Source organism: Oratosquilla oratoria, chromosome 25 (genome assembly GCF_046742065.1).
Source record: "Oratosquilla oratoria isolate Oo_2021 chromosome 25, ASM4674206v1, whole genome shotgun sequence".
Lineage (NCBI taxonomy): Eukaryota > Metazoa > Arthropoda > Malacostraca > Stomatopoda > Squillidae > Oratosquilla > Oratosquilla oratoria.
The window spans coordinates 13,526,109-13,551,493 of record NC_134801.1 but is presented as its reverse complement, the minus strand read 5'-3'; the positions used below and the strand labels follow the sequence as shown (position 1 = coordinate 13,551,493).

Below are 25,385 nucleotides of genomic sequence, written 5' to 3'. Positions count from 1 at the left end.
AGAAGTGTAGCATAATGGAGTTTGGAAAAAGCAAAAACAGAATATCAGGAAAATATACAATTGGAACCAAAGAAGTAAAGAAAGTAGGATCCGAAAAAGATTTGGGAGTAATTATCACGAACGACTTGTCCTATGATATACAGATTAACAAAATTGTCGGGGAGACTTACAACTTGCTAAGATCAATAAAAGTGGCGTTTACATACTTGGACGAAGACATGATGAAAAAAATATTGGTTACATTGATAAGGCCTAGATTAGAGTATGCAGCGACATTGTGGTCCCCCAGTACCAAAAAGAATATAAAGAAAATAGAAAGAATCCAAAGAGCAGCTACAAAAATGGCACCTGCACTTGCAAACCTATCATACGAAGAGAGATTGGCTAAACTGGAGTTACCGACACTGGAGCAAAGAAGAGAGAGAGGTGACCTATTGACCATCTACAGAATCATGAAAGGCACAGAGGTACTCGATAGTGAGAACTTACTTAACTGGGACAAAAGAAACACAAGAGGACATGGAAAGAAAATAAAAAAACATAGCTATAGAAGAGAACTGAAGAAAAACAGTTTTCCTCATAGAGTTTTGGACATTTGGAACAAACTGGACAATGAAATAGTATGCGCAAAAACCATTCATGAGTTTAAAAACAAACTAGACACTGCAAGATACAAAGGCGGGACAACACGAGCATAGCTCCCCTTCCCGCAAAATACAACTAGGTAAATACAACTAGGTAAATACAGTCTCCTCTTAGCATCCATTCCCAAATGTCTATTCCTCATTACACTCTTCAATCCACCAAGGCATTTACTTGCTTCTCTCATGCTACATTCTACCTCCACCTTCACTCCACCTTTTCCTGCCACATTTGCACCCAAGTATCTAAAACTATCCACTTTCTCCAGTCGCTCTCCCTTTATGCTCACTTCCAGTCTACTGCCACTTTCACCCCTTGTACATCTCATCACCTTACTTTTACCCACATTTATCTTTAGCTTTCTTCTATCACATACTCTCCCAAACTCTGTCACCAACTTCCTCAGTCCCTCCTCCGATCCTGCCACAAGCGCAGTGTCGTCAGCAAACAACAGCTGGCTCACCTCCCACTTTTCTCCATTTTCTTTAACCATCTCCAATCCCTGACCCACAACCCTTGCATTTACCTCTCGCACTACCCCATCCATGTATAAGTTGAACAGCCAGGGCGACATAACACATCCTTGATGAAGTCCCACCTTTACCTTGAACCACTCACACACTCCATTTCTAATCCTAACACAAGCTCTTCTACTCTCATAAAAACTCTTGACAGCTCCTAGAAGCTTTCCTCCAATCCCATATATCTGCATAACCTCCCACAGTGCCTTTCTGTCTACCCTATCATAAGCCTTTTCCAGATCCATAAAAGCCCAAAAAACATCCTTCCCCTTTCCTATAGCTTTCTTACATATTTGTCTTACCACAAAGATCTGATCTACACAACCTCTACCTGTCCTAAATCCACACTGTTCCTCACCAGATACTCCCTCTCTTCCTCTCCTAATCCTCTCAATTAAGATCCTCCCATAAGCCTTCCCAACTACACTTAACAAGCTAATCCCTCTGAAACTACTACATTCACACTTGTCCCCTTTTCCCTTGTAAAGTGGAACTATACAGGCACTCCTCCAGTCCTTCGGCACTCTACCCTCTCTCCAGCAAACATTAAATAACCTCACCAGCCAGTCCACCATCACTGTACCTCCTTTCTTTAGACATTCTGCATGGCATCCATCCAGACCAGGTGCCTTACCTGCTTTCATCATCTTAACAACTGCCTTCACTTCATCCTTCCTTATTTCTCCTCGATTTTCCTCACTCATCACTCTTATTTTCTTAGCATTTCCCACTGCAACTATCTTTCCCTTCCTATCCTCCTTCACATTTAGCAACTCCCTAAAATATTCTGCCCATCTTCCCCTTACTGCCTTCTCCTCCATTATCATCTCTCCATCTGCACCTTTTACCTTTTCTTCTCTACTTGATTCGCCTCCTCTTCCTCTCTTAATTTCTTTCCAAAACATCTTTTTATTACTTTCAAAATTTATTGTCATACTCTTACCCCACTTCACATCTGCTCTCCTCTCTGCCTCCTTTACCTTTTGCTTTACTTCTCTTTTCTTTTCTTTGTACCTCACATATGACTCCCTCATCCTATTTTGTAACCAATCTGTGAAAGCTCACTTCTTCTCTTCTACAACCTTCTTTGTTTCCTCATCCCACCATTCACTTCCTTTCCTTCTATTTCCTCCTGTCCTTCTTGTTCCACACACCATCTTTGCACACTTTGTGACTCCCTCCTTGAACCATCCCCATTCCTCCTCCACACCTAGCTCTACTCTATCCTTCACTCACTCCCACTCCTCCTCCAGCTTCTTCTTGTACTCCTTCTCCTTTTCCTTTTCATGTAAAGAGTTCACTCTAAGCACCTCCCTACCTTTTGTCCCTTTCCGCTTTCTCCATCTATCCTCCACTCTCAACTTACCTTCCACCAAAAAATGATCTGATATTCCCCCACCCTCTCCCCTTAGCACATGTACATCCTTAACTCTTCCTATCATAATCCTATTTACCACTACATAATCCATCAACACTCTATCTACCACCCTTCCATCCACCACCCTCTCCCATGTGTACTTATGCTTGACTTTCTCCCAAAACACTGTATTTGCTATCATCAACTCTCTTTCTAGACACATTTCCACCATCAACTCTCCACTACGATTCTTTCCTGGAACTCCACATTTCCCAACCACTTCATCCATTGGACCATTTCCTACCCTAGCATTAAGGTCTCCCAGTACTATTACCTTGACATTTCTCCCTAAATCCTCTATGCACTCATTTAAATCTGTCCAAAAGGCCTCCCTTTCTTCTACACTCTTCTCACTGCGAGGCCTATAAAAAGACCCACAACTCCTTTCCCAGTTTCACCTTCATCCACATTATCCTTGAGGAAACCTCCTTCCACTCCACTACACATTTACCTATCTCTTCACTTACTAGAATAGCCACCCCTTCCCTCCCTCGCCCTCTCTTCACTCCTGATAACCTCCCACTTACACTCCCAAACTTACACTCACCCTTCCCTTTCAACTTAGTTTCACTCAAAACCAACAAATCCATCTTTCTTCTCACAAACATACTACCTATCTCTTCCCTTTTACTCTCATCTGTACCACATCCACGCACATTAAAATACCCAAACTTTAGGGTGCTGTTCCAAAAACTCCCAGACCCTCTTATGCCTTTACTTTTTTGTTTAGGAATGTCCCCTGTGGGGCTACAAGGAGAAGGATGCCTAGTCCCACTCCTCATCCCTTTCTTCTCGCCTCTTATGATCCAAGTGGAAATACTTGGTGGCAGTATTCTTTTCCCCCACCTCTTCAATAGGAGTCAAATATTTTTGCGTACATCAGGTTACTTGATGTACGATAATGCATCACAATATGTGCATTACAAAACATAAAGTTACTGCTCTTATATTCGTCCTCTTTCACCCTGAATAAATATAACGTCACAGAAAAAGTGATCAAGCCTGTTCACTGAATATGGGGGTCACTCAGAACTACAAAGTGAATATGAAGAAGAAGCCAACACTGGCATCCTTGTATACCCCACTCAGCTCATGATGCTGTAAATCATCAGTAAATGCCTCATAGTATCCAGTATTGTCTTCACGAAAGAGATAATTGCTCTCATACATGTAGGCTGCGATCCGATTTTCAGAGGGGATGAAGAAAGTAGTCTAACTAATATCAGCATTAGTAAAGAAGAAGTAGTCAAGCAGATTGACAGACTTAAAGCTACAAAATCTCCGGGTCCAGACGAAATTTTTCCAAGAATGCTTAAAGAGTGTAAATTTGAAATCTGCGACCAGTTAACTGAAATATTCAATAAATCAGTAGACACTGGTTCTGTTCCAACTGCTTGGAGGCAGGCAAACGTTGTTCCTGTTTTTAAGAAGGGAGATAGATCGTCTATATGTAACTACAGGCCAATTAGTTTGACATCGGTTATAGGAAAAATGCTTGAATCAATAATAGTAAATAGATTCAGAGAACACATTGAAGGGCATAATTTAATTCGTGATTCACAGCATGGTTTCTCCAAGGGTAAGTCATGTGTGACTAATCTTCTATCCTTTTACACTAAGGTATATAAGGCGTCTGACAACAATGAAAATTACGATGTTATTTACCTTGACTTTAGCAAAGCGTTCGACAAAGTGCCACACCAGAGACTACTAAATAAAATCAAAGCCCATGGCATAGGAGGAAAAGTGTTAGAATGGATTAGAGCTTGGATTAGTAACAGAAAACAGCGGGTCACCATAAATGGAATAAAATCTAGATGGAGCAATGTTACCAGCGGGGTCCCCCAGGGCTCGGTTTTGGGTCCCTTGTTGTTCATTATGTATATAAACGACTTAGATGAAGGGTTAAATAGTGATGTTAGTAAGTTTGCGGACGACACTAAAATAGGACGCCTAATTAGGTCAGGAGACGACGCCCAGATTCTGCAGGATGACCTTAATAAGCTGTTAACATGGTCGCTGAAATGGCAAATGAACTTCAATATCTCTAAGTGTAGCGTGTTAAACGTAGGGCTACACAATCCCGAAAATAGATACAACTTAGATAACACGTTTTTAGAAAAATCTGAGTGCGAGAGGGACTTGGGAGTTCTGGTGAGTCCGGACCTTAAAACCAGGAAGCAGTGTATTAGCGCCAGAAATAAAGCTAACAGAGCATTAGGCTTCATTGCTAGGACGGTAACGAATAGAAGTGCAGAGGTAATTATTAAACTCTATCTAGCGATAGTTAGACCCATCCTTGACTATGCGGTACAGTTTTGGTCTCCGTCCTACAGAATGGACGTAAATTCACTAGAATCAGTACAGAGAAGAATGACCAAAATGATACAAGGACTCGGAATTTTGCCTTACGAAGAGAGGCTTAGGCACCTAAACTTACACTCTCTGGAAAGACGCAGAGTGCGGGGTGATCTAATAAAAGTGTTCAAGTGGATCAAAGGCTATAACAAGGGTGATGCAAACAAGGTCATCATAATAAAACAACAGGGCAGGACTCGCAGTAATGGGTATAAACTGGACAAATTTAGATTTAAGAAGGTAATAGGCAAGAACTGGTTTACTAATAGGGTGGTCGATGAATGGAATAAACTTAGTAACCATGTAGTAAGCGCTGAAACTATCAGTTGTTTTAAAAAACGATTAGACAACTTTATGGATGAGGATGACAGGTGGTGATGGATACGGAGCTGCCTAGTGTAGGCCTTATGGTCTTTTGCAGTCTCCTTTATTTCTTATGTTCTTATGGTAAACTGCACTAGCATGGCTCAGGACACCATCTATCATTATGACAGTACTAACAGGACACCATCCATCATCATGACAGTACCAGCACAGAATAGGTATGTCCACAGATTCAAACTACTCCAGATGCAGTTACCATGCAGAAGACAAAGAACACTTCATACTACTATGTCTCATACTAACAATCCCCAGACAACTCATTATCTCTTATGGTTCCGACCAGAGGCTGTGGTTCTTCTGCAAGAGAGACCAGGGGCAACAGATATATCAATCCCTGTAAAGTTAGAGGATAAATAATAGGAAATTGTATTTTTGTCAACCATTGAACAAAAGAAAATTAATGTCCCTATATATTTTCAGGAATATTGCTTAATTTATTCTTCATCTGAAGATGATATTCTACACCTAGAAAGGTGTTATTCCATCAGGAAAGAGCACCATGCTGCAGGACAACAGAAAAGAATGGTAAGTTTGTAAAATTGTAGGCCTTGTTCAAGTGTTAGTATTCCATCAGTGCTCTCATACATGTAGGCAATATAAATTATAAAACTGTGATAATATAATATTAGCACAGGTACCAGTCCATCTATCGGGCTTGCTGGTCAGGATTTTTTTTTTTTTTTTTTTTTTTTTTTTCTCCTCCTCCTCCTCCTCCTCCCACTCCTATTTGGTGTACTGTTGAACTGTAGTAGATTAGTAAAATTATGTGTATAGAGGGATTAGGGAGGAATGTCATTGTAGTGGTATTGGGAGACCTTAATGCTAGGGTAGGAAATGAACCAATAGATGGAGGGGCTAGGAAGCGTGGAGTTCTGGGAAAAAATTGTAATGGGAAGTTGATGGTGATGTGTCTAGAGAGTTGATGATAGTAAATACAGTGTTTAGGAAGAAAGTTGAGCATAATTACACATGGGAGAGGGTGGTAGATAGAGTGTTAATGGGCTATATAGTGGTAACCAGGAGTATAGTAGGAAGAGTTAAGGATGTACATGTTCTAAGGGGAGAGAGTGGGGGAATAACAGATCATATTTTGGTGGAAGGTAAGTTGAGAGTGGAGGATAGATGGAAAAAGAGGAAAAGGACAAAAGATAGGGAGGTGCTTAGATTGAACTGCTTAAATGAGAAAGAAAAGGAGTATAAGAAGAAGCTGAGAGAGGAGTGGGAGGGAGTGAAGGATAGAGTAGAACTAGGAGTGGAGGAGGAATTTTGATGGTTCAAGGAGGGAGTCATAAGGTGTGCAAAGAAGGTGTATGGAACAAGGAGGACAGGTGGAAATGGGAGGAAGCGTAGTGTGTGGTAGGATGAGGAAACAAAAAAGGTTGTAGAAGAGAAGAAGCGAGCTTTCACGGATTGGTTACAAAATATGATGAGGGAATCATATGAGAGGTACAAAGAGAAGAAGTAAAGCATGAGATAAAGGAAGCAAAGAGATCAGACGTGAAGTGGGGTAAAATTATAAAAAAAAAAAAAATTTAAAGTAATAAAAAAAATATTTTGGAAAGTAATTAAAAGAGGAAGAGGAGGCAAATCAAGTAGAGAAGAAAAGGTAAAAGGTGCAGATGGAGAGATGATAATGGAAGAGAAGGCAGTGAGAGTAAGGTGGCCAGAGTATTTTAGGGAGTTCCTAAATGTGAAGGATAGGGAGGGAAAGGTAGTTGCAGTGGGAAGCACTAGGAAAATGACCATGATGAGTGAGTAAAATGGAGGAGAAATAAGGAAAGATGAAGTGAAGGCAGTTTTTCAAATGATGAGAGCAGGTACGACACCTGGGTTGGATGGATGTCATGCAGAATGTCTGAAAAAAGGAGGTACAGTGATAGTGGATTGGCTGGTGAGGTTATTTAATGTTTGTTTAAGAGAGGGTAGAATGCTGGAGGAGTGCCTGTATAGTTCCACTTTACAAGGGAAAAGGGGACAAGTGTGAGTGTAGTAGTTGCAGAGGAATCAGCATGTTAAGTGTAGTTGGGAAGGCTTATGGGAGGGTCTTGAATGAGAGGATTAGGAGAGGAACAGAGTGAGTAATTGTTGAGGAACAGTGTGGATTTAGGACAGGTAGGGGTTGTGTAGATCAGATTTTTATGGTAAGACAGACATGTGAGAAAGCTATAGGAAAAGGTAAGGATGTTTTTTTTTTTTTTTTTTGGCTTTTATGGATCTGGAAAATGCTTATGATAGGGTATACAGGAAAGAGTGGTGCGAAAGGTATATGCAAGGGTAGTGGGTCAGGGATTGGAGATGGTTAAAGAAAATGGAGAAAAGTGGGAGGTAAGTTAGTCATTGTTTGCTGACGACACTGCTTGTAGCAGGATCAGAGGAGTTATTGAGGAAGTTAGTGACAGAGTTTGGGAAGGTGCGCAAAGAAGTTGAAGATAAATGTGGGTAAAAGGTGATGAGATGTAGAGTAAGTCCTTGTTATACGGTACATATGTGTTCCTGAAAACCTTACCGCAAATTGAAATTATTGTATACCGAACCCATTATAACATGTAATAATAGTATATGGCAGCTGTACCTCCTCCCTACTCTTTCCTCTTCAAAATATCTAGGGGATACCGTATCTGTGAATTTTTCTTACCGTAAATAGAATCGAGGGTAGTAATTACCAAATACCGCAACTGTGAATTTACTGGATAAAGAATTACTGTATAAGGAGGACTCGCTGTACTAGGAAAGTGGCAGCAGACTGAAAGTTAGTATTAAGGGAGAGAGACTGGAGGAAGTGGATAGTTTTAGATACTTGGGTGTGAATGTGGCGGGAAAGGGAGTGGAGATGGAGGTAGTGTAGATCGAGAGAAGCGAGTAAATCCCTTGGGGGATTAAAAAGTGTAATGAGAAATAGACATTTGGGAATGGATGCTAAGAGGAGATTGTATAAAGGAGTGATTGTGCCAACAGCACTGTATGGGGTAGAAACATGGAACATAAGAGAGGAGTTTGAATGTGTTTGAGTTGCCTTAGAAGTATGATGGGGGTTATTAGGCTAGATAGAGTGAGAAATGAGGTGAGGAGGAGAATGGGAGTGGAAAGGGAGTTGGGAGATAGGGTTGATGAAAGTATTGGGATGGTTTGGACACATGGAAAGAATTTGTGAAGAAAGATTAGTAAAAGAGGTGTGAAAGGCAGAAGTGAAAGGAGTGAACATGAGAGGGTGACCTAAGACGAGATGGATGGATGGGGTAAAAGGGGCATTGGGAAAGAGGGGAATGTCTGTTGAGGAAGGATGGGAGAAGACAGAAGATAGGGGCAAAAGGAGAATGGTTGTGTATAGATGATGCTGTGATGCATGACGGTGAGTGGGTGGGGGATAGGGGGTGAGGTAGTTTGTGTGAGAAATATATTGACACAGCCAGAAGAGATTTCTCCCCATCTCCTTTTCTGTATGAAGGGATGGAGAGAGAGGGGTTGCCAATTAAATGAAGTGTCCTCCCTGTGGATGTGCTGTGTCTTGCAACACTGCTTCTGACCCAGGGCAGTGGGTGAGATGCAGGGATGACCCATCATCCAGGAGGTGCCAAGATAAGAAGGAAGGAAAGGGGTGGATGGGAGTGGAGTATGTAGGGGGATGGAATGGGTGGGAATGGTTTTTATGCCTTTGTTTTTTAGCTACCTCCTTTGTAAGGGGGAAAAAGCCTTTGGTATATGTATGTATTTATTCTTTTATTTTGGGGAGGAGTGGATATATGCCTTTGACTTTGGCTACCTCCCCTGTAAGGGGGAAAAAGCTGTTGGTATATGTATGTATATATGTATCCAAAAATCTAAGCCACCTCCATTTCTAAGCTTGCCAGATAGATGGTTTAGTACCTGTTGGAAATATGTTTCAATTTATCATTGATGGCATTGCCCCCCTCCCCACCACTACCACCAACATTGATTTGATAGGAGAGCCTGTGTGTTCAGGGTTATTCTGGGTGCATGTGTGTCATTGATTCATTCTTTTGATCAATATTCCTCAAAATGAATGGGCACCTGCATGTGTTGGTCCTCCAAGATGGACAGCACAGCTGCTGCCCATTTTTAAAATCTGTCAACTCCCTCACTTCCATCAGAAGGTGCAGCCTTGAGGAGCTGACACTTGGTCCCTAGACAGAACTCAAGATCTCTATCAAATTCAAGTGGGTAGAAACAACTTTGGAAGTGGGCAGAAACAACTTTGGAAGTGGGTAGAAACAACTTCGCCAACCGTATATTTAATGAATGGAATAAACTTCCTGCAGAGGCAGTGCAATGTAGTTCAGTTCGAAGCTTTAAGAATCATTTAGATAAACAAGATGCTGTAATGATTATCATTTATTTTATACATACATACATACATACATATACCAAAGGCTTTTTTCCCCTTACATGGGGGGTAGCCAAAAAGAAAAAGGCATAGAAAATACTCCCACCCATTTCATTTCCCATATATTCCACTCCCCTCCACCCTCCTCCCTCCCTCCTATCTTGGCACCTCCTGGAGATATAATGATGTAAAATAAATGAATATATATATATAATTTTATATTATTTATTTTTGTTTTGTTATCATTTGTCTGTTTGATCCTCATTTATTATTAGTTATATGTCAATTCATTATTATTTACAATTTACCTGTTTGTTTATTATTTAACTATACCTATGCATTTATTTATGTATTTTGTTATTTACATTATTATATTTTTTATTTATTCATTTATTATTATTATTATTTTTTTTTTTTATTTTTTTTATTTTTTTTTTATTTATCTTCCATCCAACCTAGATATGGAGCAAAAGGTCTCCTGTCGGCATGCTCCACCTTTGTAATCCTTTGTAATATTCCTTACACCTCACACATGGAGAGCTAGTAACTGGTGATTGCTCCCAGTTTCCACTACTTTCAACCAGTGACATAATCCCACACCTGGAGGGGTGACAAGGGTTTCTTGTAGGGGTTTGGCCCCCAACTCTTTCCATGCGGGGCCCAGGGGGTGCTCCCACTGGGAGCCACATTGAGGCTGCAGGTAATGAAACTCTAATACAGTTATTTATTATGGACCATTTTCCTTATTGAATTTTACTAATTGTTTTCAGGCATCAGAACTAGATACACCACTGGCAGAGATGGACACCCAGGCCACTTGTCAAACTGGAGGTGGCAAATTACTTCCAATTGTCACCAAGGAAGAGTACACATTCCTGACCACTTCCAACATTCATACTAGCATTGATCCAAGAAATTGCACACATATTCCACCTGAAAATGATCTACATGACATTTTAAAGACCATGGAAGAGAATGAAAAGTTTACGTTTGTAAAATTTTCATTTGGTGTATTTTCAGCCAATGATATAAAGACCTTTATTTCCATTTATGTCAAGAAACAAGAAAACAAGGCTGCAGAAGAAAGAGATTGGTTTGAAAATTTACATAAATCCCTTCCAGGTGGTGATCAACTTCAAAAACCTATTGAAATTGATAAGATTTATAAGTTTTACATGCAATCCAATAGGTCAATAGATGATGCAGCCACAATACCACTTCCAGGGAATATGAACCTATTATATAAGGATGTGATGTCTTTGACCTGCAATAGGTGGATGACTATCTCTGTCCTTTTGAGATCAATTGAATTACTAATATCCTGTCAAAACGAATATTATGTTGGCTATCTTGGAGATGTAAATGATTTTGCTCATTTTGGTGCTAGAGTTCGGCAACAACATGGGTCTTTCTTTAGAAAATTTGTTTTTGCTATGAATGTACACAAAGTGGGTCAAGAACCAGAAATAACTAGTATTGACTCTGCAGATGGCTGTCATTTTTCATTTTGTTTGCTGACATTAGATGGCCAGAATGCATCTGTTCTCTATGTTGATACTTTCAGATATGCTGTGCCTAAGTCATTGAAAGACTATTTACCCAGATTTCTTCTTGGATATTTAGAGAATTATGATGTGAAAGAGTGGAATTTTCAAACTGTTGGCAACACGTATCCCATTCAAAGCTGTTCATCTATTTGTGGCCCAGCAACTGTCATTGGCATGGCCATGGCTGTTAAAGAGTCCCAGGTATTTGAAGTAATGACGTCACATGCGTCAAACAGGGATGAAAGTCATCTATCATTTTTAAATCATCTGTTACCTGATTTATCTACTTCCTCTGTATACCTGCGTTGTATTATACTGAATTGGTTAATGGACGGTGAAATGGACATTCAAAATCTATTTTTAAAAGATCTAGTCAATGATGGGAGACATTTACCATTCAATATAAATGCTCCACAGTATATTTGTCAAACTACCCTGAAGTCTTCAGATAATGAGACTGTTGTGACTGCGTTGGATACATCAGAGACTACTCGCAAAAGACCTCTGATTGTACCAAGTGAAGTCTCTGCTTTTATAGACAAAACACCAGAAGTTGTACTAAGTAAAAAACATTCTCTTCAACTTCGTTGTACTCTTAAAAATAGTCACAAACTTCTTACAAAAAATTTCACTTGTTCAGATTTTGGTTTGAAAGACAATGTTGCTATCAAGAAAATTAATGAATTTCTGAAATCTGAAGACTGTATTTCTTGGCTTCAAAGCAAGGCTGAATCATTTAAGTTTGTTGATATTTCTGCTTGTAATTCTCTGAATGATTTGTTTGACAAGAAGCCTAAAATAAGATTTTGTGCACCTCATTACCTCCATGTAACCTGCTATTTAAAAGGTGGTTTTTCTATATCAAAAAAGGTCAAATGTAATGATTTGCGTAAGGATGATCTAGAAGCAATGAAGAAAATTGAGGAATTCTTGAAAAGTCCTGATACTTTGGAAATGGCAAAAAATAAAATTAATGGCACCAGCACCAAAAAAGTCAGTGGGGAGTGGATCAGTGATGGATCAGTTGATGTTGGCTTACCAACCAAACATTTTTTTGATTCCTTTAAATTTGATGTGTTGAAGAAAGTTAATGTACTTTTAGACTGTGTAGAGTCTGTTTATTTAGGTAATCAGTCCACCCTGAATGTTTCAGTAACTAGTAATAAAAACTGGGGTAAAACTCATCGCTATGATGAGACGTACAAATTTGTAAAGGAGCCTCCACCAACTAATGTGACTGCTGTTACCATGCTGATATCTTGTGCATCAAAGTCTCCTGTTTGTCGAGCAAATTGTGGAGTTTATTTAAGTGATCCTTCTTGTCGATTGAAGGATGGTAAATGTGAAGCCTGTGGGGCAGCCGTCGAAGTCAGTAATCGTAGATGTGACCTTTGCTTAGAGACAGATAGTCCTTATTGGAGATTTGAAAACAACCAGCATATGTGTAATACGTGTTATGTATACTTTAAAAAACATGGTTTACCTCGCCCTTTGCAACTCCATCTAAAGTCATCAGTCAAAAGTAGAAGACAGAAAACTTATATCAAACACTTTCAGTGCTCTTGGAAAATGAAACTTATACTATATAGTTCTGATTTGAACACTTGGAAAATATTTCAACATCGAGACAATGCCAAGTTTCATCAGGAAACAGCTGAACAGGTTAATAGGCGCCCCAATTTATCAACAAGAGATCTTTGGGATTTTCAACGTGTGACTCAGAAATCAACAGCAAAGCAAATTCATTTGAATGATAAAATTACATTACATTTTGCAAAAGCCAATGAAGAGGACAAACCATATCAATCAATGAAAAAAATTGTCCATCGAATTAGAACGGTTGACAAAAACAATGTGCAGAGTGCAATAAAGATAGGTGATGACATCCCACTACCTGGTTCTGACTGGAGAAATACAGAAAAAGTACTAGAAAGCCATACAGATCATGTTTTATTATTTCAGAGAGGTGATGACTCCAAAGGTAGATCCTACCATATTGTTTTGTCTAATGGTGAGCTGTGTAAAATGTTAAAAATCTATGGTAAGGATTATGTGGGCTATGATACAAAGGATGACTTTGTGTCAGTCCGTTTTTCAACAGGTTTGGTTTCATTCAGTGATGCAGAAAATAAGGGAAGGGCTGCTGCCATTGGTATTTCAAATTCAGATAGTGAGCAGTCGCATTGTTTAAATTTACAGATCCTATTTGCTAATATACCATGTTCGAATATACAATGTTCTCATCCCCAAGATTTATATATTTTCAATGACTTCAATGGATATTTCTTCATTCGACCATGTGCTTTCCATGAGCCAATATCCCCTACTGTCCAGCATGGTAAAAATACCTCAATAAAAAGTGCCCTGGTTTCAATGGGACTCAAATCAGCTTTGTGCAGTTTCCATTCTTTGAATGCTTTTCAAAAGCACCTTACAGAAAATCCTACTTTAAGATTATTTTACCGCCCTTTAGAAACATGTTTTAAATGTGTTATGCATAGTTGGAATCTACAAAGTAGGAGAAAAATGACATCTTTGTTTGAAATATTTGTGAATGCCTCAATACCTGATGGACTTATGCCGCGAACAGTTAAAGATGCATTTTTAGAGTACCTTCAAAGAAATTGGTTTCACTGTGAGTGGTCTTCAAATTTTACATCTGAAGTTTTGTACAATACTGAGTTAACAGAACGTAGAAATTTTCTTTTATTCTCTGAAAACACTACTGAACAGAAATTTAGAGATCTTGATGAAAATGTCCTTGGAAATCATCTGAATAAATCAATGACACAGTTTGCCTTATTGCTTATAGATAAATTCCTAAGTTCTGAAAGTAAAGAGAGTATTCTTTCCCATAGAGCTGAAAATGTCAGAACAGGTAGAATTGTCTCTATTGAAAAAGAATTTAAGATCATTGAGAGAGGATTTTCATTGATTACCCAGAAGTTGGTCCTGTTTGGTGATATAAATAGTCCTGAAATGAATGGTTGGGTCCGCATTTACAAAAACAAAACTAATGATGTGAATTTTGACAACATCCTACCAGATGAATTTTTTACAGACTTGTATGACATGGACAAGGTGGATGTCTATGAAAAAATACTTGAAAATTCCTCATCTCCCAAAAAATCATTGAAAGAAATATCAGAACTTATAATTGAGGACCATCCCTATGACACTGTAACAAATTGCAAAAATCTCATTAAGGATTTAGAAATGTCAGCATCTCGTATTTTGTCTGCAGCTGTCCTTGACTGTCTTCCAGATGGGGTAAAATACAGTTTTGATCCTGAGCAGTATTATCTTTGTAACACTGACATGGGCGTATGTACATGTTATTCTTTTGTTATCAGGGGTCAGCCATACCTTTGTAATCATCTGTATGCTATTCTCAGCTTGAAAGAAAATGTTTTAGAAAAAAATGAGTTAATAGAAAGAGCTAAATGTTACATACCAACTTACAATTCCATTGTCTCAACCAGTCAGATGTACAAAACCAATTCTACTTTGAATATAATTGAACAATTAAAATATATATCCCACCTTGCGACAGAGACTGAAATTGAAAATGCAAAGAAAGGTTCTATTTTAAAGGTGCTGCATGACAGCTGGATTCCCCTAAGTTCAGTACCTGGTAGACCAACAGCTAGACTGCCTCAGTATAGTGGATTTAGGAGGGATGTAAATTATCCAGGGAACAAGAATACATCAGTAACAGAGAATTCTGATGAATTCTTTTCTGATCCTTATTGTCCACTTGTAAGATTTCCTGAAAATGCAAAAGAGCGTCATTGTGGCAGAAAAAGAAGTAGACCCTCTTATAGGGGTGTTAAATTCACTGAAGTTCTTTACTCTGTATTGAAAGTGTTGGGTATTAAGATTAAAAGGAAAAAACCTTCTTTTCCCTCTGTTTCATATTCATCTGCAGATAGTGGTGATGACTTTGCTGATATAACAGACAAGAATATCTCTTGTTCCAATAATTTACCACAGATTCTTGATGAAGAAAAGGAACCAAAGTTGAAGAAGAAGAGAAATGTTCCAGTTTCGGAGATAATGTGTTCAATTTGTATTGAAAGGAAATCATGTAATATTTTTAGCTGTTCCTCTTTGCAAGAATTATCAAATCATATTAAACGAGTCCACACCCAAAATATTGTAACCTGTGGCGAATGTTTTAGAAAATCTGGTGTAAGTGTTACATTCAATTGTGAAAGAAAAATGAAAGAGCACTTTAATTTATGCCACAATGTTCCACCTTCTGATAATCAAACTCCTTACCAGCCTTCTTGTGTCAGCAACTCAGACATTTGCACAGAAAAGGATGCTATTTCAACTGATACTGATATGCATGCTGACCAGTCTGAAAAGTCAAGTTTAATCAATTTAATTGATTTCCTGTAACATGGTGACCTGTACAATTGGGTTCTGTCAATTATATATATACATATGTACACACACATTTTTGTATATTTTTCTCACAGTGGTCAGGGTAAAAACTGGTTTGACTCTACTCCTCCCTCTTATAAGGGGTAAGAAGGCCTTTGTATATGTATATATGATATGCATCTGTTTCATTTTTCATTTATAAGTTCATACCCATGATGGGAATGTTGAAAATATGTATAAATATTTAATAAATCACTTCTTCATGAAGGAGTTATTTAATTTGTACCATAAGATATGGAAAAATATGACTTGTTGAAGTTCAGATATTGTACCTACTGCAATTTATGATGGGACAAGTTGAATAAGATGAGACAGTGATCAACACTAGACCAAACACCAGGTGTCAGTGCAAGAAGGTAAGGCACAAGCATATAACACTAAAGCCGTGAAATACCAGTTATTTGTAACAATGCACACAAGAATTAAGCAGTAAGATAAAATATTGAACTGGTATGAGAATAAAGAATAATGTTTAGCAAATTAATAATTTTTTTGCTCCCTGGAATCACACTGGGTATTTCCTTTACAAGGGGGAAGAAACCATTGGTAATTGATTGATGGTAATTGCGCTAAATGTGACCATGGTAAGGTGAATGATGTTTAATTTCAAAAGAGATTTAAGCTCCTCTCCTCTCCACTGCTTCCCAACATCCTTGTGCCTTTTGGATCAACTTCCAAATGAGGTAGCAACTGACTGATAGTACAGCATATTCAACCACTGCAGTATAACTTCCCCAGACTATTGAACAATAGATACATTCTTCTATTTACTATCAATTTCACCAGTGATGGTGCATAAGAGATGAGGTAGGAGATGGTGATCTCTGAAACCTCGAGGGAACAATCCACATGGCAGTGCAGGCCCAGTGGTCACCCACTTCTTTCATGACCTGGGCAGCAATAAAGCTTGGCAGCCACCTCCATGTGAAAATAGCCCTGTTTAGGATGCACTCTGCTCACTTTATATGGTGAAGGGAAGAGGAAATATGTCCCAGATACAATTTGACCTACCATCATCAGGCTACAGAGCACTTGCTTCTCCACATACTCCTCAGCAAGATCATCCAGTAAACAGCAACAATAAATATACAGTGCAAACAACAGATTTGTTGGGTCTGGGAGACTGCTGCTTCCTCCAATCATCTGTTGTGTTTTATATATGTGTATATATATATATATATATACATGCACACACACACATCGGTCGAAGTGACAATGAAGTTTGGAACGCATGGGAAACTTCAAGTTTTGTCGACCTCACCAATGAGTAAGTACCTTTGTTGTATTAGTAGAGAAGGGGAAAGCTCGTGTAGTGGGAAGGTGAAGAAAAAGGAGAAAGGGAGGAATTACTGAGGAAAATGGAAGGAAATGAGGAAGGGGACGAATAGGCCCCGGACGTTAGAAGGGGTGTCAACAAAAGGAGTGCAGAACACACAGACAAGGTAGAACAGGGAAGCAGAGGTGTCAAAAGCAGAAATATAGATAATAGCAGCTCAACGGAAAGAGAAGATAACTGCTTTTATGGATTTAATGAGGGAGATGACAACCTCCCCGACTAGTAAATCTAGAGGAGACTAAAAAAAATGAATGAAGCATGGGAGGTTAATTTTAACCAATTAACACTAGTTACATAAAGACTTGATAAACTGGAAGAACTAAAGAAAGAGAATCAAAACCTAACTAAAGAAATAGAAGAATTAAAAAGACAGTTAAGAGAAGTAAAGGATGAGAATGAGTAATTAAAGAGGAATAATAAAAAGAATAAAAGAGTCCATAGCAAAAGAGGTAAGCGGTTGGAAAAAAGTACAAGAGAACAATAAAATTGAATTTAGAGATATAGTGAAACAACAGATGAAAGAACAAACTAAGGACACAGTTATTAAAGTGATGAGGGAGAAGGAGAATATAGTAAGAGACTTAGCGGATAAAAAGAAATGTATAATTATATTAGGGATGGAAGAGAAGCATAATCTAAATAGGACTACAAGAATAAAGGAGGAAAAGGAAAAAGTGAATAAGAAATATATAGACTAGGGAAATACAACACAGATAAGACCAGACCAATTAAGGTTAAATTCAGGTCACAAACAACAGCAGAGAATATCTTAGCAAAAACATGGAAACTAGCAGACAGTGATCAATATAAACAGGTATGGATAAAAAGAGAAATGAATAAGGAGGAAAGAGAGGAGGAGAAAACAAAATGAGTAGAAGCTAAGGGAAAAAAACGAGAAAAGAAGAGTCAGACAAAGAGAAATTCTGTTAGAGAGTAGTGGATATGAAAGTGAGGAAATGGTTCATAGCAGAGAAAAACAAGAGAAACAGAAAACGTGATGGAAGTAGCAGAAAATTAAAAGTATCTCACACAAATATAGATGGCTTAATAACAGGCTTGAATTATTTGAGTGATTACCTGGGAAAAAAAAAAACGAACATAATGGGAATTGTAGACAAAATTGAAAGGTCCACTACCACCCAACAGTGTAGGACATGGTTCATATAATTATTGGATTAAAAACAGAGAGGTAAAACAAAGGGGTGGAGCTATGTTCCTGACTAAGAAGGATATAAATGTAAGGAATGTCACATATGGAAAGAATAAAGTAGAGATGATTATGATGGAAGTGGATGGGAAGGAGCAGGAAGTTTATAGTAAATTATGTACCTCCTAAAACAGCTTTGTGGGAAGAGAGAGAATGCAAAAATATGTTAGAAGACACAAGGATAACACTAAATAAGATAATGGAAGATGGAGGAATAGTTATAATGGGTGACTTTAATTGTAAAGAAATCTCCTGGGAAGAGATGACAATGAAGAGTGGAGACGACATATGGGGGAATGTACTACTTGATATGATTATAGAACATACAATGATACAATGGATACAAGAGAATACTAGGTATAGAAATGAGGAAGAACCATCAAGACTGGACCTAATAATCACATCAGAACCCAAAATAGAGGACAAGATTGAATATAAGACACCAATAAGTAAAAGTGACCACATATTGGTTGAACTGGAACTAAATGAGGAAAAATACATAAAAAAAAGTGAACAATATAGAAAGGGAAGATTAATGTATGGAATTTTTTTTTTTTTTTATAAAATGAGAGAATTCTTTCAAAAAGCAGACTGGGAAAGATATAGCAAAAATATGCAAAAAAGGTATCAAAAGCAAATGGATTAAACAATTGGGGGACAACAAAATACGAAATCCAAAACAATTTGGATTTAGAAGTGGATAATCATGTGCCAAACATAACATGCTTTTACTTGAGATTAATAGAAATAATTCAAGAAAGGGATGGATGGGCAGATTGTGCCTTCTTAGATTTACAAAAGGCATTTGACAAAGTACCACACAAACAGCTGCTAAGAAAAATTGAAACAATAGGTGGAATACAAGGAAAGTTATTGGAATGGATGAAAGATTTCTTGAATGGGAGAAAAATGAGAGTGGTACTCAGAGACAAGAACTCAAATTGGGAAGAAATGATAAGTGGAGTCCCACAAGGCTCTGTATTGGCTCCAATAATGTTTGCCATTTATATAAATGACATGGATGAAGGTGTGGAATGTTATATGAACTTCTTTGCAATGTGAAACTACTAAAGAGAGTAAATACAGAAGAAGATTGCAAATCATTTCAAGAAGACCTGGACAAAATCTGGAAATGGAGTCAGAAGAGTGAAGTGAATTTCAACATCAAGAAATGTAGTATAATGGAATTTGGAAAAAGCAAAAACAGAATATCAGGACATTACAAAATTGGTACAAAGGAAATTAAAAAAGTCAACTCAGAAAGGGACCTAGGAGTAACTATCACCAATGACGTGACACCAAACATATCAACAAAGTCAAGGACCACCTCGACATGAGAGGCACACAAACACTTGCCGCAGCCACCACAAACACATCACACCCGCTACACTACATAGCAGAACACCCACACACACCAAGAAACATTAAAACAACACCCAAAGACCTTTATTACGCACAAATACTCTCTTCTCTTCCTCCGCCAACCACCAAATACCAGCCTCCGGAAACATATTCATAATCATATCACTCACCGCTCCATTAACACACTGAAAGACAACACACTGCTGCATGCCAGACCCCCTGATATCCACCCTTCTGAATCCTCTCTCCCACGAAAGGACAGAGTCCACTTGGCCAGACTGCGGTGCGGCCACCACCCAGCACTTCTAAGCTACCAGAAGAGGCTGGATGACCGCATTGTGAACAGCTGCCCAGGATGTAACACTTCACCCCATACCATACAACACACAATGGAAGACTGCATTATACACAATCATGCACGCAAACAACACAACATACACTCTATAAAGGATTTGTGGGAAAACCCAGTTTCGGCTGTAGCATTCCTTGGGGAGACAGGACTGCTCGGACAGACAGTCTAGGGAACGACAACAACAACAACAACAACAAAGTGGTCCTGGAGCTGCAGCGTCTACGTCGTGGGACCACCCCCCAACCCCAAGAGTTGGGGGCCAAACAGCAGCAACCACCCCTGGCCATCAGCTCTACGCAGGTGGCACCGATCCCCAAGAGGAGCTACGCCTGCCTTGGGGAGTACCACAATCCTTTTTCCCAACATGCAATGTTACGTTTTTTCTACACCGAGGGGTGATTTTCCGGCGATCACCCCTCTTCTACTTTTAGCCGGAGATGTAGAGAGCAATCCTGGGCGCACCACAAAATACACATGCCCAACATGCTCTAAACCCATTACTTCGAGCAGACAGACAAAGGGCTCAGTTCAGTGCAATATGTGCAAAAACTGGGCCCACCTCACTTGTACAACACTTGCTGACACAAACCAATACACAAACACTTGGACATGTTCTACCTGCCCTCCAGTAACCCCACTCCCACCCCAACCACAGCCAGCACCCTTACCCACTCCCAATTTCCCTTTGCCCTTACCCCCGATCAGAACTCCCCTTCCTTTGTCCCCGATCTCTCCTTTCCCCCCCTCTAACCCAGATCCTACACCTTCCCCATTACCACCCCAACCTCAACCCCAAACGGCAACATACAACACATACAAAACACACAACATCAACATATTACAACACAACATTGACGGTATTAACACAAAAAAACATGAACTTGAACACTTTCTTAAACAACACAACATACACATTGTGATTATACAAGAAACAAAGCTAAGACACTCACACAAAACACCATCATTTCATAATTACACCACCATCAGACAAGACCGGACCAACGGCAATGGCGGTGGACTCATCACCCTGATCCATCACTCCATCTGTTTTGTGGACACAAGTGCCACAACCAAAATTCTCCTCCCTACCACAGATAACACAACAGAAATCCAATCCATTCCAATCTGCACAGGCAACAAATCAACACTTACAATAGTTAACATGTACATTCCCCCACAATCATCCCCCACAGTTCCAAACACCTTCAGGCCTCAATTTAACCAACTAGCCTCAATCCCCAACCTGATCATGGGTGGTGACTTCAACGCCAAGTCATCTGCCTGGTATGTCGACAACCCTGACACAGACAGAGGGCTTGATATACAGACTCAGTTTGACACATTGACTATCATGAACAACACACATAATCATACACATATCCCACACCAAGCCCTCTACACTCCCTCCTCTCCTGATATCACCATCTGCTCCCCCTGCCTAACCCCAACAACATCATGGAGAGTGGTCGGAACCCTTGGTTCTGACCACCTTCCAATCATCATCACCACCAAAACAAGATGCACCCCAGTTGGCCACAGACACATACACCAATTACAAGAGAGCTAACTGGGAAGCTTTTACTAAAGAGACAGAACAACATTTTGAAACACTTAACAGTACACCAATCACAAACATAAACAATGCTGTGTACACTTTTAATACAATCATACAAAACGCAGACAAGAGATACATCCCTAGAGGCAACAGAAAATCACACAACCCCAACTTCACACCAGAAATCCAAGACCTCATCAGACAACGTGACACACTTAAACACGATACCCCCACACCTATCCCTCAAAACATAGCAGACCAAATACAAACACTAAACACTGTGATTGCTAATAAAATACACGAACAAAAAACACAAAATTGGCAAAACTTTATCAATACACTTGATCACAAAACAAACACCAGCAAATTGTACAAAACACTCAACAGCATTACACTATCCAACAGTAACACTACATGCTCTCACGCAGCAATAATCTACCCTCAAACAGACAACAAGCAAACGCACTCATACGTCATTTTGCACAGACAAGCCATCTCACTTCTCACCCTGACGACCGACGCACCATTCGACATAAGAAAGACTTCCCCGCAGACTCAGACTATACACCCTTCATAGACTGTCAGACAAAACTCATAATACATAATCTCAAGCACTCATCTGCCGCTGGCCCTGATAACATAAGCAACATCCACCTAAAACACATTGGACCACAAGGTATACACGCACTCACAAACATTGCAAACTACAGCTATTCACACAACACTATACCTGACATCTGGAAGCATGGTAAAATAATCACCATTCCAAAACCAAACAAAGACCCAACAATCCCAACATCGCACCGCCCAATCACACTTCTCTGCACCCCCTCTAAAGTCATTGAACGCCTAATACTTAAACTTGTCACACCACATATTCCCCTTGCTGACTCACAACACGGTTTTAGGCCACTACACTCCACAAACACTCTTCTGATAAACCTCACACAAAGAATTTTAGATGGCATCAATTCAGATAGGCCCCACCACAGAACACTTCTCATAACATTAGACATTAGTAAAGCTTTTGATGCTATCCCCCGCCACAACCTAACAAATAAAATATATAACACAGACATGCACAATAACACCAAAAGATGGCTGGCCAATTATCTGGCAGGTAGGAATGCTTACGTGTCATATAATGGCCAATCATCGCACATCAGAAACATTAAGAATGGAGTACCACAGGGCTCAATTCTATCCCCCACACTATTTAATCTATACATGCATGACTTACCCACACCAGACAACTCAGAAATACAAATCTCTTCGTACGCAGACGACATAACAATCACATGCACACGTAACACAAAGCTGCAGAAATAATCCACCCATACCTTGATACACTCAACACATGGTTCATCACAAACAGACTCAAAATAGCTCCAACCAAATCTACAGCAACACTTCTCACCAACTGGACAATAGAACACAAATACATACCTCATCTCTACATCAACAACACTCTAATACCACACACAAACACACCGAAAATTCTTGGTGTAACATATGATACATCCATGTCTTTCAAACAACACATCACAAACATAAAAAACAAATGCACACCTAGACTTAACGCACTTAAGTCAATCATTGGAACGACATTTGGACAAAACAAAGAAACTAATATAACAATATACAAACAATGCATACGCTCAGTGTTGAATTATGCAAGTCCTGCATGGGCTCCTAATCTCAGTGAAACACACCACAACACCCTTCAAATCATACAAAACAAAGCCCTAAAAACAATTACAGGCTGCACAAATACAACACCAACAGACCATTTACACCATGAAACAAAAGTCCTCAAAGTCAAGGACCACCTCGACATGAGAGGCACACAAACACTTGCCGCAGCCACCACAAACACATCACACCCGCTACACTACATAGCAGAACACCCACACACACCAAGAAACATTAAAACAACACCCAAAGACCTTTATTACGCACAAATACTCTCTTCTCTTCCTCCACAACCACCAAATACCAGCCTCCAGAAACATATTCATAATCATATCACTCACCGCTCCATTAACATACTGAAAGACAACACATTGCTGCATGCCAGACCCCCTGATATCCACCCTTCTGAATCCTCTCTCCCACGAAAGGACAGAGTCCACTTGGCCAGACTGCGGTGCAGCCACCACCCAGCACTTCTAAGCTACCAGAAGAGGCTGGATGACCGCATTGTGAACAGCTGCCCAGGATGTAACACTTCACCCCATACCATACAACACATAATGGAAGACTGCATTATACACAATCATGCACGCAAACAACACAACATACACTCTATAAAGGATTTGTGGGAAAACCCAGTTTCGGCTGTAGCATTCCTTGGGGAGACGGGACTGCTCGGACAGACAGTCTAGGGAACGACGACAACAACAACAACAACAACAAAGTATTCAGAGAAACTTTCCAATGAAAGTGGCTTTTGACTACATGGATGAAGAAATGGTAAAGAAAATATTAGTTACATTGATAAGACCAAAATTGGAGTACACTACGACACTATGGACACCTAGTACTAAAAAACATTAAGAAATTTGAAAGAATTCAAAGAACAACGACAAAGATGGCACCAACACTCCAATTTGACATACGAACAAAGGTTGGATAAACTCAAACTACATACCTTGGAACAAAGAGGAGAAACAGGAGACCTGCTAACCACATATAGAATTATAAAAGGGTTGGAAGTCCTTAATAGAGATGACTTATTAAAGTGGGATAAAAATAAAAACAGAGGACACGAAAAGAAACTTAAAAAGGATAGTTTTAGAAGAGATATGAAAAAGAATATCTTCCCATACAGAGTGATAGATATCTGGAACAAAATGAATGAGGAAACGGTGAGTGCAAAAACTAAACTAGAATTTAAGATAAAACTGGATGCTGAAAGATACAAAAGCGGGCCACCACAAACATAGCTCTCTTCCCGTAAAATACAACTAGGTAAATACACACACACACACCAAGAGCCTCTTCCCCCTTATATTGGAGGTGGCCAGCCATGGCATGCACCCACTCCCATTCCACTCCTATCCACTAGAGGAAAACAATGGGAGTGGGTGCATGCCATGGCTGGCTACCTCCCTTATAAGAGGGAAGAGGCCCTTGGTACAGTGAGACTTCTCATTAATGGAGGTTAATTAGCTGTGTTTGCTGTGTTTTTGCTGTTTTCGGTGTTTTGGAGTGGTTTTTGGGTGGCATAGTGATTGCACGCACTAAACAACAGCACCAAAACCACCAAAAACACAGCGAAAACACTGCAAACACAGCTAATTATAATCTGTTAATGAGAGGTATCACTGTATATGGATATATAGACAGGAAACAGTAGATGATTGGAGGAAGCAGACTCAACAAGTCCCCCCTCTTGCACCCCTACCCTATTATGTGTCATAATCTCCATTAAGAGGCCATAACCCCTGACTTGACAGCTCAGTAATGATATTTCTTGTTCATTCTGGAGTCAACTAGGGCCAGCTGGGGAGCTGGTAGCACTGACACTTCTCTATGCTTCCTGGGAGGCAAGGCAATGCCCTGTGGACCTGAAAAAGGTGGATGTGATGCCGATTCCTAAGCCCAGGAACCCACAAAGCTACAGGTCCATCTCCCTCACATCCTGCACTGGCAAGACCACTGAGTAGATGGTCCTCAATTGTCTTCTGTGGTGGATGGGACCCATCACAGTAAGTATGGTTTTATAAAGGGAAGGTGTGGTAAATTGAGATTAATTGTCTTAATATTATTTTTATATACATGAAAATGGTGTTAAAGAATGTATACTGGTGCTGTAGATTCCTTTTATATGTGATTCTCATATGTTTTATACTTTGTAATAGGTTTAGATCCTATACAGCACTTTTAGTCGTGTGTATCTAATTGAATCCTA

General features: G+C 39.4%; 2 protein-coding genes across 2 annotated transcripts in view; both read left to right on the top strand.

Annotated features, from left to right (window-relative positions):
* Positions 1 to 15,856, top strand: part of LOC143038820 (uncharacterized) — a 43,807-nt gene extending 27,951 nt beyond the window's left edge. The window contains exons 2-3 of the mRNA XM_076208389.1: positions 5,743 to 5,847; positions 10,435 to 15,856. Of these exons, the coding sequence (XP_076064504.1) occupies positions 5,845 to 5,847; positions 10,435 to 15,615 (5,184 nt within the window). The 5' untranslated portion in view covers positions 5,743 to 5,844 and the 3' untranslated portion in view covers positions 15,616 to 15,856. The remainder of the gene's footprint in view (positions 1 to 5,742; positions 5,848 to 10,434) is intronic.
* Positions 1 to 25,385, top strand: part of spas (spastin) — a 367,066-nt gene that overhangs the window by 28,607 nt on the left and 313,074 nt on the right. The gene's annotated exons all lie outside the window — the stretch shown is intronic.